The 13,851-nt window shown below is 41.4% G+C and overlaps 1 protein-coding gene across 6 annotated transcripts; it reads left to right on the top strand.

Moving 5' to 3' along the window:
• The first annotated feature begins 5,853 nt into the window (after nucleotides 1-5,853).
• Nucleotides 5,854-11,292, top strand: ZBED5 (zinc finger, BED-type containing 5). 6 transcript variants are annotated; one of them, XM_011969911.1, is made up of 3 exons: nucleotides 5,854-6,229; nucleotides 7,846-7,959; nucleotides 8,214-11,292. In XM_011969911.1, the coding sequence occupies exon 3, from the start codon at nucleotides 9,223-9,225 to the stop codon at nucleotides 11,224-11,226; it is 2,004 nt and encodes a 667-aa protein (XP_011825301.1). In that variant the 5' UTR covers nucleotides 5,854-6,229; nucleotides 7,846-7,959; nucleotides 8,214-9,222; the 3' UTR covers nucleotides 11,227-11,292. The 6 variants fall into 6 exon arrangements, with proteins under 6 accessions (XP_011825301.1, XP_011825299.1, XP_011825298.1 ...); XM_011969909.1 differs by having other exon boundaries at nucleotides 8,972-11,292; XM_011969908.1 differs by having other exon boundaries at nucleotides 9,004-11,292.
• The last annotated feature ends 2,559 nt before the right edge of the window (nucleotides 11,293-13,851 follow it).

The raw sequence follows: 13,851 nt of genomic DNA on the forward strand, positions 1-13,851 counted from the left end.
GAGCAGCTGCGCCAACCGCTGCAAAGTGACTCTGAAGAAGACGAAAAGCCCTGCTCCAGTCACACCCGGAAGCTGACTGGTCCACGCACAGCCAAAGCATGAGGAAACTCATCGCAGGACTTATTTGCCTTAAAATTTGAACTTGTACAGTAAAGACTTCAACTGACCTTCCTCAGACTGAGGACTGCTCCCAGTGTATACATCAAGTCACTGAGGTAGGACAAAAGGTTGCTATGGTCCTATTATTTTACGGTTATTATAAGTGTACTGGAACTCTAAAAAGAACTTGTTTGTATAATGTTATTCTATACAAGGTACATAGCCCAGGAAATGACCAACCTGATGTGTGTTATGACCCATCTGAGCCTCCCATGACCACAGTTTTTAAAATAAGATTAAGAACTGAAGACTGGTAGGGGCTCATAAACGATACGAGTAAAGTGTTAGCCAAACCAGAAAAAAAAAAAAAAAGGCGGTGCCCAAACAAGTCACCTTAAAATTTGATGCCTGTGTTGTCATTAATAGTAATAAGTTAAAAATAAGGTGTAGTTCTCTTAATTAGAAAACAGGCTATATGGCAGAAAATAAGTACATCTGTCGTAAATTAAGACTGTGTGGAAATAAATCTAAATACTGGTCTTGTGTCATTTAGGCCGCTTGGATTTAAAAAAAAAAATGAAAAGGATCCAGCCCACCTTCAGAAAGGAAAAAATGGCCCTTCCTGTACTAAGGGACAATGTAACCCCTTAAAGCTAGTAATAACCAATCCCCTTGATCCTCGCCGGAAAAAAAGGGGAACGTGTAACCCTAAAAATTGATGGAGCTAGACTGGATCTTCAAGTAAATATCACGGTTTGAGAAAAAGTTTATAAACGCTCTCCTGAGCCAGTATTTCAAACCTTCTACGATAAACTAAAAGCGATAGTACTAGGAATTCCAGGAAAAACAAGAAATTTGTTTTTGCAATTAGCCGAGCATGTAGCCCAGTCTCTCAGTGTCACTTCATGTTATATAGTGGAGGAACTGTAATAGGAGATCAATGGCCATAGGAAGCCCGAGAATTAGTACCTACAGACTCAGTTCCTGATGAATTCCCGGCTCAAAAGAATCACCCTGATAATTTCTAGGTTCTAAAAGCCTCAATTATTGGACAACATTGCATAGCTAGAGAAGAAAACGAATTCACTCACCCCGTAGGATGACTTAGTTGTCTGAGACAGAAACTAAGTATAATAGTACCACAAAAACAGTCACTTGGTGGAGTTCAAATCACACAGAGAGAAATCCATTTAGTAAATTCCCAAAGTTGCAAACTGTGTGGACCCACCTGGAGTCCCACCAGGACTGGACAGCCCCCACTGGATTATACTGGATATGTGGGCATAGAGTTACGCCAAATTACCTGACCAGTGGGCAGGTAGTTGTGTTATTGGCACTATTAAACCATCTTTCTTCCTACTGCTCATAAAAACAGGCGAACTCCTGGGCTTCCTTGTCTAGGCTTCCCATGAAAAGAGAAGCATAGTTATAAAAAATTGAAAAAATGATAAATGGCCCCCTGAGAGAATCACACAATATTATAGGCCTGCTACTTAGGCACAAGATGGCTCATGGGGATACCGGGCCCCCATTTACATAATCAACCAAATCATACGGTTACAAGCCGTCTTAAAAATAATCACTAATAAAACCGGCAGAGCCTTGACTATTCTGGTCTGGCAAGAAACTCAGATGAGAAATGCTATCTATCAAAATAGATTAGCTCTCAACTACTTGCTAGCAGCTGAAGGAGAGGTCTATACGAAATTTAACCTTACTAATTGCTGCCTACACATAGATAATCAAGGGCAAGTAGTTATAGACATAGTTAGAGATATGACAAAACTGGCACACGTGCCCGTGCAAGTGTGGCATAGATTTAATCCTAGGGCCACGTTTAGAAAATGGTTCCCAGCACTAGAAGGATTTAAAACTCTTATAATAAGAGTTATAATAGGAACCTACTTACTGCTCCCTTGTTTGCTACCTGTACTTCTTCAAATAATAAAAAGCTTCATCGCTACCTTAGTTCACCAAAATGCTTCAGCACAAGTGTACTATATGAATCACTATCAATCTGTCTTGCAAGAAGACATGGGTAGTAAAAATGAAAGTGAGAACTCCCACTATTGAGTGAGCGTCTCAAAAGTGGGGAATAAGGGAGGAGACCACCCCTCATATCATCTTATGCCCAATTTCTACCTCCAAAGAAGAAAGTAAAAACTGAAAGGCAGAAATGAAATCCACGGGCAGACAGCCTGGCACCGCACCCTGGGCCTGGTAATTAAAGATCGACCCCGACCTAATTGGTTATGTTATCTATAGATTACAGACATTGTATAGAAATGCACTGTGAAAATCCCTATCTTGTTTTGTTCTGATCTAATTACCGGTGCATGCAACCCCCAGTCAGCACCCCCTCTCCGCTTGCTCAATCAATCACGACCCTCTCACATGCACCACCTTGGAGTTGTGAGCCCTTAAAAGGGACAGGAATTGCTCACTCAGGGAGCTCGGCTTTTGAGACAGGAGTGTTGCCGATGCCCCTGGCCGAATAAACCCCTTCCTTCTTTAACTTGGTGTCTGAGGAGTTTTGTCTGCCGCTTGTCCTGCTACACTAGCACTGTCACTGTGTAACATTGAAAACAAATTTTAAAAGCAAAACCAGTTTTGGGTCAGTGTGGTGGCTCATGCCTATAATCCCAGCACTTTGGGAGGCAGACGCAGGCAGGTTGCCTGAGTTGAGGAGTTTGAGAGCAGCCTGGTCAGCATAGCAAGACCCTATCTCTATAAAAAGAAAAAAAAGAAAAGCAAATCCAGTTTAATGAAAACTTTAAATGCCCAGTTAAAGAGTTGATCACCCCAACAATGGGATAACTTTGAGTAAGAAAATGACTTTAGGCTGGGTGCAGTAGCTCATACCTGTAATCTTAACACTCTGGGGGGCTAAGGCAGGAGGATCACTTGAGCCCAGGAGTTCAAGACTAGCCTGGGCAACATGATAAGACCTCATCTCTACAAAAAATACAAAAATTAGCCTGGTGTGGTGGTGCGTGCCTGTAGTCCTAGCTACTCAGAAGGCTGAGGTGGGAGGATCACCTGAACCCAGGAGGTTGAGGCTGCAGTGAGCCATGATGGCACCACTACACTCCAGCCTGAGCAACAGTGAAACCTCATCTCAAAAAAAAAAAAAAAAAAAAAAGACTTTAATGTCTGTATTTTAGATAAAGTGCTTTTCTGTGTGCAGGATAAATTTGATAGAGATTGGCTGGTAGCTAAGAGATTGGTTAAGGAAATTGATAGTAAGCCTAGAGTGATGGCAGAGGAATTGGAGTGAAAATTTGGTCTTAGAGATTAGAACAATTGAGGACTTTTTCTTGTTATTATTATTTTATGTATTATTTATGTATTTTTTATCTTTATAGAGATAGGGTCTTGCCATGTTACCCTGGTCTCGAATTCCTGGGCTCCGGCAATCATCCTGCCTTGTCCTCCCAAAGTGCTGGGATTACAGGCATGGGCCACCATGCCTGGCCTAGGACTTCTCGGTGGCTGATCAGATATAAGGGGCAAGAAAAGGAAATTTAGTAGGTATCTCTCACTTTTCCATCTGCCCAGAATCCCTTCTTTTAGGCACTGCTCACTCACACACTCCATGAAATTCTGGTGGCATAGCAAATTCATGTCCTCAAAACTGAAGGAGGTATGTCTCCCAAGTTGGCCATTCAGAGCACTCCTTGAATGGCCAGTGTATTTACTTCACAGATATAACCCAAAATGAATGAAACCTTTCTTCCAATGTAGCTGGGGGAATATGCTTTCTCTGTAAGTTTTGGGACGTCAGAGGCCACAATACTGCCTTGCAGATAGGGCCTATCAAGAGATAAAGAGTCAGACATTGCTGGGCCTGGTGGCTCACACCTATAATCCCAACACTTTGGGATTATAGCTCAGGAGATTGAGACAGGCCTGGGCAACATGGAGAAACCCCGGATCTACAAAAAACGCACACAAAAAATGAGCCAGGCGTGGTGTAGTACACGCCTGTATGTAGTGTACGCCTGGTGCCTGTAGTCCCAGCTACTTGCGCAGGGCTGAGGTCAAGGAGGCTTGAGCCCAGGAGGTCAAGGCTGCAGTGAGCTGTGATGGCACCACTGCACTCCAGCCTGGATAACAAAGTGAGACCCTGTCTCAAAAAAAAGAAAGAAGTTTATTTATACATAGGCAAAATATATTGAAATTATAAAATCATATGTCACAATCCTTTAAGCTCAGGGGGGAGGGATAGTGTTAGGAGATATACCTAATGTAAATGATGAGTTAACGAATTGCAGCACACCCACATGGCACATGTATACATATGTAACAAATCTGCACATTGTGCACATATACCCTAGAACTTAAAGTATAATAACAAAAATAAATAAAAAATAAAAAAATTGGTTTGGAAGCACATGTGTAAAATGTTTTTCTAAAATATGAAACAAGAAAACATATTATTCCAATATTATTCCGAAGCGAGGCAACTCCTGCAATTACAAAATAAAATCCTTTGCTCTTCAAGCAAGATTGTACCCCCTTCCCAAAAACGATATATGCATTTATGGTTAAAGTTCAAATGAAACTGATTTAATAGGAATAATTTTAAAATAATAATGAGAATATATGGACAGCTTACTATAGAGTGAGATGATGTTGTAAATGACTTTAAAACATTTGGAACTAAATGTCAGTCCTAGGAAATTGCCTATGCATTCCTGCAAATTGTCTTATTAAGGGTTAGGTTTCTTTCAACAGTTTAGATATTTGATCAGACGCATACTGAAGAAAAACGAAAGCTGCTCTTGCTTTTGACCCCAAGTTGGGAATTTTCTGTCATTGGCGCAGTGCCTGAAAATACGATCCAATCTTCATTTAGTCATTTCTACGGAGTCTGGAAAGGCTAAAATATTGCAAATAATAGGACCTACTCGTACTTTCCCCCCTTAAGAAGCGTATCTATTTCAAGGTGCCTATTTGGAAAACAGATTCCAGGTCTCCACCACGCAACTTAACACAAAATGAAAGCACACAACCTGCAGCCTTTGGCTGTGGTGTTTCTAAAAACAAGGAAGGGCACAGAACCATGGCGTAAAATACCCGAAAGCTGCAGCCCACAAAGAGAGTATTTCAGGGCGGGCTGGCCGTTCCCTCCAGGCAACCGTTCAGTGCAGGCGGCCGGGCGTTCCTGCGGGGAGGGCGCCACTGTGATGCAAAGACATCAAGCGGACTTTCTGCTTGCCCGTGGACGCCGCTGTCCCTATCCAGTCCTGTACTGCGGCTCCCCAGACTACTCCCGGCCACCCAAGAGGTCTGGCGGGGTCTGCGCCAGATCAGCGCCCGCTCGTCAGGCTCAGCTCTCAGCACAGCCGAGGCCGGCCAGGCCCCTAGACACTCCGTCGTCGGGTGTGGGGCGGAGAAGCAAAGGGCGAGTTTTCTTCCCAGATTCCAGGGGAAACCAAGAAAAGGAGGTGGCGGCTGTGTAAACTGGGCCCGGGGTAAGGCCTCCGGGAACAAAAGAGGTGGCGAACGCACAGCAGCCGAGGTTCTGCGTGCTCCTTTGGGGCCACCACGAATCCCCGTTAATCACCCCCATCCGGGCCGAGCGCCAGAAATGATGAAAATGCAGATTCATGGGTTGCACTCCAACCCTACGGTATCACCAACCGTATCTGGCATTACCCAGGAATCTGCATTCTCGACGAGCGCCCGGGCCGACGGGGCTAGTAAAGTTTGGGAACAATTGCTTCATACCCAGCAGGTCCGCTATCACCAAGGTAGCACGGCCACTGCAGCTGCGGCTGTGGCTACGGCTGGGCTGCGCCTCAACCGACCTTGGTCCTTTCCTTTGGTCCCGCCCCACTGCTCAGCGCGGATTGGTGGCGGGGTACAAATCTGGCGCTGATTGGGCGGCGGTAGAGTCGCTCGTAAAGACTGTAGGGTTCGGGTCCTCTAGAGTGCTAAATTTATCTTCAGACCAGCGACCGCGCCAGCCGCGAATCGGATATCTATGGAGATGGCCTAGGCGGTATCCCTGAGCTGAGAGCATCACCCTGTCCCCGAATCCTTCTTTCCTCTGTTTTGTTTTTCATTCCCCTCCCCCTCCAGTCCACGACGACTGGCTGTTGACCCCGTTCAGGCCTCGGTGAAGGTGAGGAGCAGAGCCGCCGCCGCGGCTAAGCGGTGCGCTGTGAAATGGCCGCTTCCTGGAACTGCCTAAAATGGCGGTCGCGGGCTCAGCTGGGGACCGCGGCGCTGCTGTGCAGCCCAGCCGCGGCGAAGACCTTTCTCTTCATCGCTGATGGAGATGAAATAGAGAGATGGTGTTGGGTGCTGAGACGTTTTCATGTGGTCTTTAGCGGAGGCGGCCGCCCGGGGACGCGAGAGGAGTCCTGAGGCGAGGGTGGGCTGCTACTGGTAGGGAGCCCCCCCAGTCGTGGCGGTCTGTGGGCAGCGCGCACCTATGACAGAGAGGAGCTGAGGGATAGTTGGCCCTGGCTGCACATCCAGGTGACCGTTTAACAAAGCATTTAGGTGTTGGAAGGAGCATCCTTTCCCGCCTTTCTGGCTGGCCTGCACTCAGATCCTGCCCTCAGATCCTGCCCTCCTGCCCTAAGGGTATTGTTCCCAGCCGGAACCGCCCGAGGGTAGGGGAGAAAGGATTGTGATACCTGTCAGTTTGCCCAGAGGGAGATTACGGAAGTTTTCCGCGCTCTTCAGGGAGTGGAAAGGAAACTTTACTCTCAGAGTAGATTCTTTGTCCTCGAGCAATTCGGGGAAACACCTTTGAAGAGGTGGCGATGAGGACCTCCTTTCTGAAAACAAAAGCTTCCTACTTGTCTGTGTCTTTCTCTGGCAACGAGGGAGAGGGATCCTAATCTTTTACGTGAACCAGCAGCTCCACAAAGTTCCCCGTTGCAAAATCCAAATGGAGCCTGTGGAAGGAGAATCTGCTTTTTTGCTCCCAATAAGAAGTAGGGCTTTCTGCTGTTGCTAGTATGAGACCCTCGACTTTCTGGCAGTTGTAACCCATTGTTCATTTGTTTCTCTGCATAGCCCAACTCCTAGTAACCAGATTTGTTAGTAGTTGGGGAATTAAAAGTATTCAGGAACACACAAGTAATGGCTAGACACATGGGCTATGCAGTCACACTTCTTGGGCTCTGAACTTGGTTTTTCACTTACAAGAGGTGTAGCGAAATATGTTAACCTGGGTGTATCTACCTCTAAAATGGGGTTATTAATAGTCCTTGTCTCTTCATCGATGAGATAGTCTATATGAGGGTTTTAGCAGTAATTGGCATACAGTAAAAAATCATCTCTCATTAAACATTGTTTACCTGAGGAGATTGGTTATTGGGGGGCTAAAAATGATTGTAGTGAAAGGATTGTTTCATGTAATAGTTCTATGTATAATTCCATTTTAGATTCAAGGCCTAGTTTTAGAGACATTCATGAGGCTGTACTTTTAAAAATTAGATTTAGTTTTAAGTTCTTGAAAGTGTGTTGTTGTTGTTGTTGTTGTTGTTAACGTGTTTCTATGAAGTCAGTAGGTGGGGGAACATCTCAAAGCAGCCAAATTGCCAGCATATTGAACAGGATGAAAATGTTAGAATTTTTACTATGCTAAGCATCTTCTCTCAGTCCAAGATCTGCATTGCAGTAAAGAATCATTCACACTGCTTAGATCCAGAAAGAATAAACCCTTCTTACGGGTTTATAGTTAGTTCTTATTACTGTGTCTAATTGTAATTTTTCTCGTTATAGGCTTTTGGTTACTCCCCTTCCCACCCCATTCCTTAATTTTATTCTTTTGAAGAGTGCATTTCAAGCTGCCAAGGTGGAGAGAGGGATTACAGAAAGGAGAACACCTTATTTCAGGTATCTTACCTTCTACCCCTTAATAGGAGAACCATTTTGACTCAGGATCTAACATGAGAATACAAAATTTACTCTATAGCCAGGTTATAGTTTAAATCAAAAGTAGCTATACTTGGATAGACATAATTTGTATGCCTTAATTTATAGAGTGAACAGTATTCTTTAGCAATCCTTAGATTGCATTATTCTTTTAATTTTGATTTGTTTTATTATATGAAAAATAAACCTCTTAAATGAGAGTTTATTTTTTTTAGATCCCAGTTAAGTCTTCACCTGTTGTATAAATAGAATGCAGAGTAATTTGTAAAAATATACGTTACTTTCATTGAGTCTTAATTTGGATAATATAAACATTTATATAATTTAAGTCCAGAGAAACAGTACCTAACTTTTGATATACAATTTATTCTTCGTTGTTAACATAGCATTTAGGATACAGTAGAATTATGTTTATGTATCTCGTAAAACTTGGAACTGTCTGTGTATTTAATTCACTTCTTCAGAATTGTTGCTAACCCTGAAGGGACTTCAGATACATAATAGTATCAACAACTAATACATCTAATGGCAGTAGGCATCGAAAGCTAAAAGAGATTTCACAATACTACATACCATGAGACAGGGCTGATAAATTGTGGCCCATGCTGTCTGGTTTTGTACGTAAAGTTTTATTGGAACACACCCGTGCCCGTTCTTTCATGTATTGTCTATGGCTGCTGTCATGTTACAACTACACAGTTGAGTAGTTGCAACAGAGACTATATGGCCCTTTACAAAAAAAGCCTGCCAACCCTTGCCATGGGACGTATTCTTCAAGGTCCCTTTCTTAAAAGTATGTATAACAACTCTTAATAATTTCTTGGCTCAATGATTCCCAAATTATGTTTTATAGAATATTAATATTCTCTAAGTTAATAAATGTTTTGAGAAAAAGATTGAAGCTAATAGTAGTTTTTCTTTATGGTTGATTTTAATATGTTTAAATATGAGATTACTAAACTCATTTCTATAGCTTTTATTTTTATGTGATAATCTACCTTTAAGAAAAGGTGTACCATACCTGAGAGCACCAGGAAGTCGCATGAGAGATCACCTGATACATGAACGTATGATGTTCCATCTGCGCATTGATGGATAGGCAGCATTTAGAAATTAACTGATGTGTTGCTGTATATCATCTCTTTGATGATTGCTCGTCTTCTTTGTATCCTGTCTTAAAGTTTCATCACATTTGCGATACTCAATGTCTGTTCTAAATTAACCATGTTTTGTACCACAAACTCATTGCCCATGGATCTGTTGCTGAAACAAGGAAGTCTTAAACAAGAAGTGGAATCTTTCTGTTATCAGATTGTGTCTGAATCAAATGATCAGAAGGTTGGGATATTACAAAGTGAAGATAAACAGCTGCAACCTTCAGTTTCTAAAAAATCAGAAGGTGAGCTTTCCAGGATCAAATTTATATCCAATTCCAACAAAATAACATTTAGTAAAAAACCAAAAAGAAGAAAATATGATGAAAGTTATTTGTCTTTTGGATTTACTTACTTCGGGAATAGAGATGCACCTCATGCTCAGTGTGTATTATGTAAGAAAATTTTATCGAATAGCTCTTTAGCCCCTAGTAAGCTTCGAAGACATTTGGAAACTAAACATGCTGCATATAAAGACAAAGACATAAGCTTTTTCAAGCAACATCTTGATTCACCTGAAAATAATAAACCCCCAACACCTAAAATTGTGAATACAGATAATGAAAGTGCTACAGAAGCATCATACAATGTAAGTTACCATATAGCATTGAGTGGAGAGGCTCATACTATTGGAGAATTGCTTATCAAACCTTGTGCAAAAGATGTAGTGATGCGGATGTTTGATGAACAATATAGTAAAAAGATAGATGCAGTACAGCTATCAAACAGTACTGTTGCACGTCGAATTAAGGATCTAGCTGCTGACATTGAAGAAGAGCTTGTTTGTAGACTGAAAATTTGTGATGGGTTTTCACTGCAACTAGATGAATCAGCTGATGTTTCAGGACTTGCTGTGCTGCTTGTGTTTGTTCGTTATAGGTTTAATAAGTCTATTGAGGAAGACCTACTCCTGTGTGAATCTTTGCAAAGTAATGCTACCGGTGAAGAAATATTCAACTGTGTCAACAGTTTTATGCAGAAACATGAAATTGAATGGGAAAAATGTGTTGATGTTTGTAGTGATGCTTCTAGGGCAATGGATGGGAAAATTGCCGAGGCTGTCACCTTAATAAAATATGTGGCTCCCGAAAGCACCAGTAGTCACTGCCTATTATATAGACATGCACTAGCAGTTAAAATAATGCCTACATCTCTAAAAAATGTGCTAGACCAGGCAGTACAAATCATCAATTATATTAAAGCTCGACCACATCAATCCAGACTATTAAAAATTTTATGTGAGGAAATGGGTGCTCAGCACACAGCACTTCTTCTAAATACAGAGGTGAGGTGGCTTTCTCGAGGTAAAGTTCTTGTAAGACTTTTTGAACTTCGTCGTGAACTTTTGGTTTTCATGGATTCTGCTTTTCGACTATCTGATTGTTTAACAAATTCGTCTTGGCTGCTAAGACTTGCGTATCTTGCAGATATTTTTACTAAATTAAATGAAGTTAATTTGTCAATGCAAGGAAAAAATGTGACTGTTTTTACAGTATTTGATAAAATGTCGTCATTGTTAAGAAAATTGGAATTTTGGGCCTCATCTGTAGAAGAAGAAAACTTTGATTGTTTTCCCACACTCAGTGATTTTTTGACTGAAGTTAATTCTACAGTTGATAAAGATATTTGCAGTGCCATTGTGCAGCACCTAAGGGATTTGCGCTCTACTCTGTTAAAATACTTTCCTGTAACAAATGATAATAATGCTTGGGTTAGAAATCCATTTACAGTTACTGTTAAACCAGTTTCATTAGTAGCACGGGACTATGAGAGCCTGATTGATTTAACATCTGATTCTCAAGTGAAACAGAATTTCAGTGAACTTTCACTAAATGATTTTTGGAGTAGCCTAATTCAGGAATACCCAAGCATTGCAAGGCGTGCAGTGCGTATACTTCTTCCTTTTGCTACAATGCACCTGTGTGAAACGGGGTTTTCGTATTACGCTGCAACAAAAACAAAATATAGGAAAAGACTTGATGCTGCACCTCATATGCGAATCCGACTTAGCAACATTACACCTAATATTAAGCGGATATGTGATAAAAAGACACAAAAACACTGTTCTCATTAAAATTGGAGGAGTTTGCATGTCTCATGATAACCAAATGTAAGATGAAAATAAAAGATGATTTACTTCATCTCTGGTATTTGGGGGTTTTAAATAAAATAATTCAATTTTTTATACTATTTAGATTTTAAGAAAGCTAAAGAATCAAAAATTTTAAACATATTGTGTTATTGGTATTTCTTTACATTGTAATTGTAAAGGGTTCCGTGATCATAACTGGGAAATAGTGATCCACAAGATGAAGTCCCAGTCCCTTAACATCTCTCTTCAGGATCTAATCCCTACCAGTCTTTCCCTGTCTACCCTGCAGCTCTCCAATCCCATGGAACTTCTTGCCATTCCCTAAATATATCACACTGTTTTATGGTTTCAGGTCTCAAAAAACGATTCTGTCCCCGTCTTACTTTCTGATAGGCTCCTAATTGCTTCAACACTTTGACTTGTAGGTACTTTCATTCTCTGTATCTTCCTATTTTGATCCTTTTTCACACTTGTATTTAATGTTTGTGTCTGTCTCTACTGTGAACTCCTTGATGGTCTCATGGTTCCCAATGTTTTCAGACTGAGCTCTTATCGAGTCTCATCCAAATCTGTATCTTCATTGTGGAGTCTCATCCAAATCTGTATCTTCATTATCTGGAAAAAGGCTTTACTAAATTAGATGCTCAGTAAAGGAAAAAAATGTTGGTGAAAGTGAACCAACAAAAAATGAAAGAGGGGATTTCCTACATTCATTGATTGCTATGGTAGCAGGTGTATGCACTGCTACCCTTTGGGTTTTTTGGCTCACTTATTCTATTAACTGGAGTTCAATGTGACCATTATGCAGAAGTCATCAAGGAATGTCACAGTTTTATGATTCAGGCTGAACTATTGAAGGAGAGGGGATGAAGTATGAAGAGCGTTTTCAGATACTTTGGTTTTTTCCTCAGTTCCTATATAGATTATTGTAAATTCCACATATAGTATAAATTAATGAGACTTTACTGTAGTCAGAGATGCTTAGACCAGAAATCAGTTTGTTTTTATAATACTGTAAATTCCTGACTGAATTTCCTGTCTCTGGGCTACTTTTGCTATGTCACGTCATGCAGTACAGTTCACCAACTCAGTGTTAAATATTTATGTTACTCCTGTAGTCAAGAACTACTGTGAATAACCATTATTTAATCTCATTTGTTGAAACTTCTGTTTTAGGGAGTAGAGGTACCACCCTCCACCATTAAGGCAGAATGTGGTAAAATGACTAGGTTCAAGTACCTACTTTACTTTGCAATGTACAATAATCTGAACTTCTTGAATCTCAGTTGTTTCATCTATAAAATTACAATTATGCCTCCTTTGAAGGGTTGTTATGAAGATTAAATGTGAGTGTATAAATGTAAAGCTCTTAACAGTAGATGATCAGGATAGGTGTACAGCATATATTAGTTCTGTGCCACATCCAACCATGTTCCAGTTAAACTTGAATCTACACTTCACACTTGTAATCTGAATGTTTATTCCCTGGAGACTCAGCAGTTTACCAGACCATGGGGCATTTCCTGATCCAAGGCAACAAGATTACACACTTCTAGCCCAGGTTTTTCCCCCTTGTTGCCTTATTAAGCACTTATTTATCTGTGAGGAACTTTATTTTATTTTATTTATTTATTTTTTCGAGACAGAGTCTTGCTCTGTCACCCATGCTGGAGTACAGTGGCACGATCTCGGCTCACTGTAACCTCTGCCTCCCGGGTTCAACCAATTCTCGTGCCTCAGCCTCCCTAGTAGCTGGGATTACAAGCATGTCCCACCCCTACCCCCACCCCAGCTAATTTTTGTTTGTTTGTTTGTTTTGATACAGAGTTTCACTCTTTCCCCCATGCTGGAGTGAAGTGGCGTGATCTTGGCTCACTGCAACCTCCATCTCCATCCACCCCACCCCGCCCCTCCACCAGGTTCAAGAGATTCTCCTGCCTCAACTTCCCGAGAAGCTGGAATTAACAGGCGCATGCCACCACACCTGGCTAATTTTTGTATTTTTAGTAGAGACGGTTTCTCCAACATGATTTCTCCATGTTGGCCAGGCTGGTCCCGAATCTTGACCTCAGGTGATCCACCCACCTCGGCCTCCCAAAGTGCTAAAATTGCAGGCATAAGCCACCACACCTGGCCTAATTTTTGTATTTTTATTAGTGACAGGGTTTCACCATGTTGGCCAGGCTGATCTTGAACTCCTGACCTCAGGTGATCTGCCCACCTAGGTCTCCTAAAGTGCTGGGATTACAGGCGTGAGCCACTGCTCCCAGCCTGTCAGGCACTTTGATGGTTGCTTTGTATTTATCTATAATCTTTACAACAATCTCATGGGATTCAGTCATTTTTGGACTTGCCCTAGGTCATAAGTAATTAGCAGAATTTAGTTTAAAATAAGTCTCTCCCAAAGACAGTGCTTTTTCCCATCACTGCCTTCTGAACTTTTCTAAGACTCAAACAGTGACTTGAAAGTACAGCCTGAAACTCCCTACTAGAATCTGGACATTTCTTTGAAGTTTTGCGTGTACTTCTAAATTCACCCAAAATTGACTGTCTAATTTAAAATATGACTGCTTATTTTCTTTTTTTTTTTTTTTTTTTTTTTTTTTT

Source organism: Mandrillus leucophaeus, unplaced genomic scaffold (assembly GCF_000951045.1).
Source record: "Mandrillus leucophaeus isolate KB7577 unplaced genomic scaffold, Mleu.le_1.0 Scaffold920, whole genome shotgun sequence".
NCBI classification, from domain to species: Eukaryota; Metazoa; Chordata; class Mammalia; order Primates; family Cercopithecidae; genus Mandrillus; species Mandrillus leucophaeus.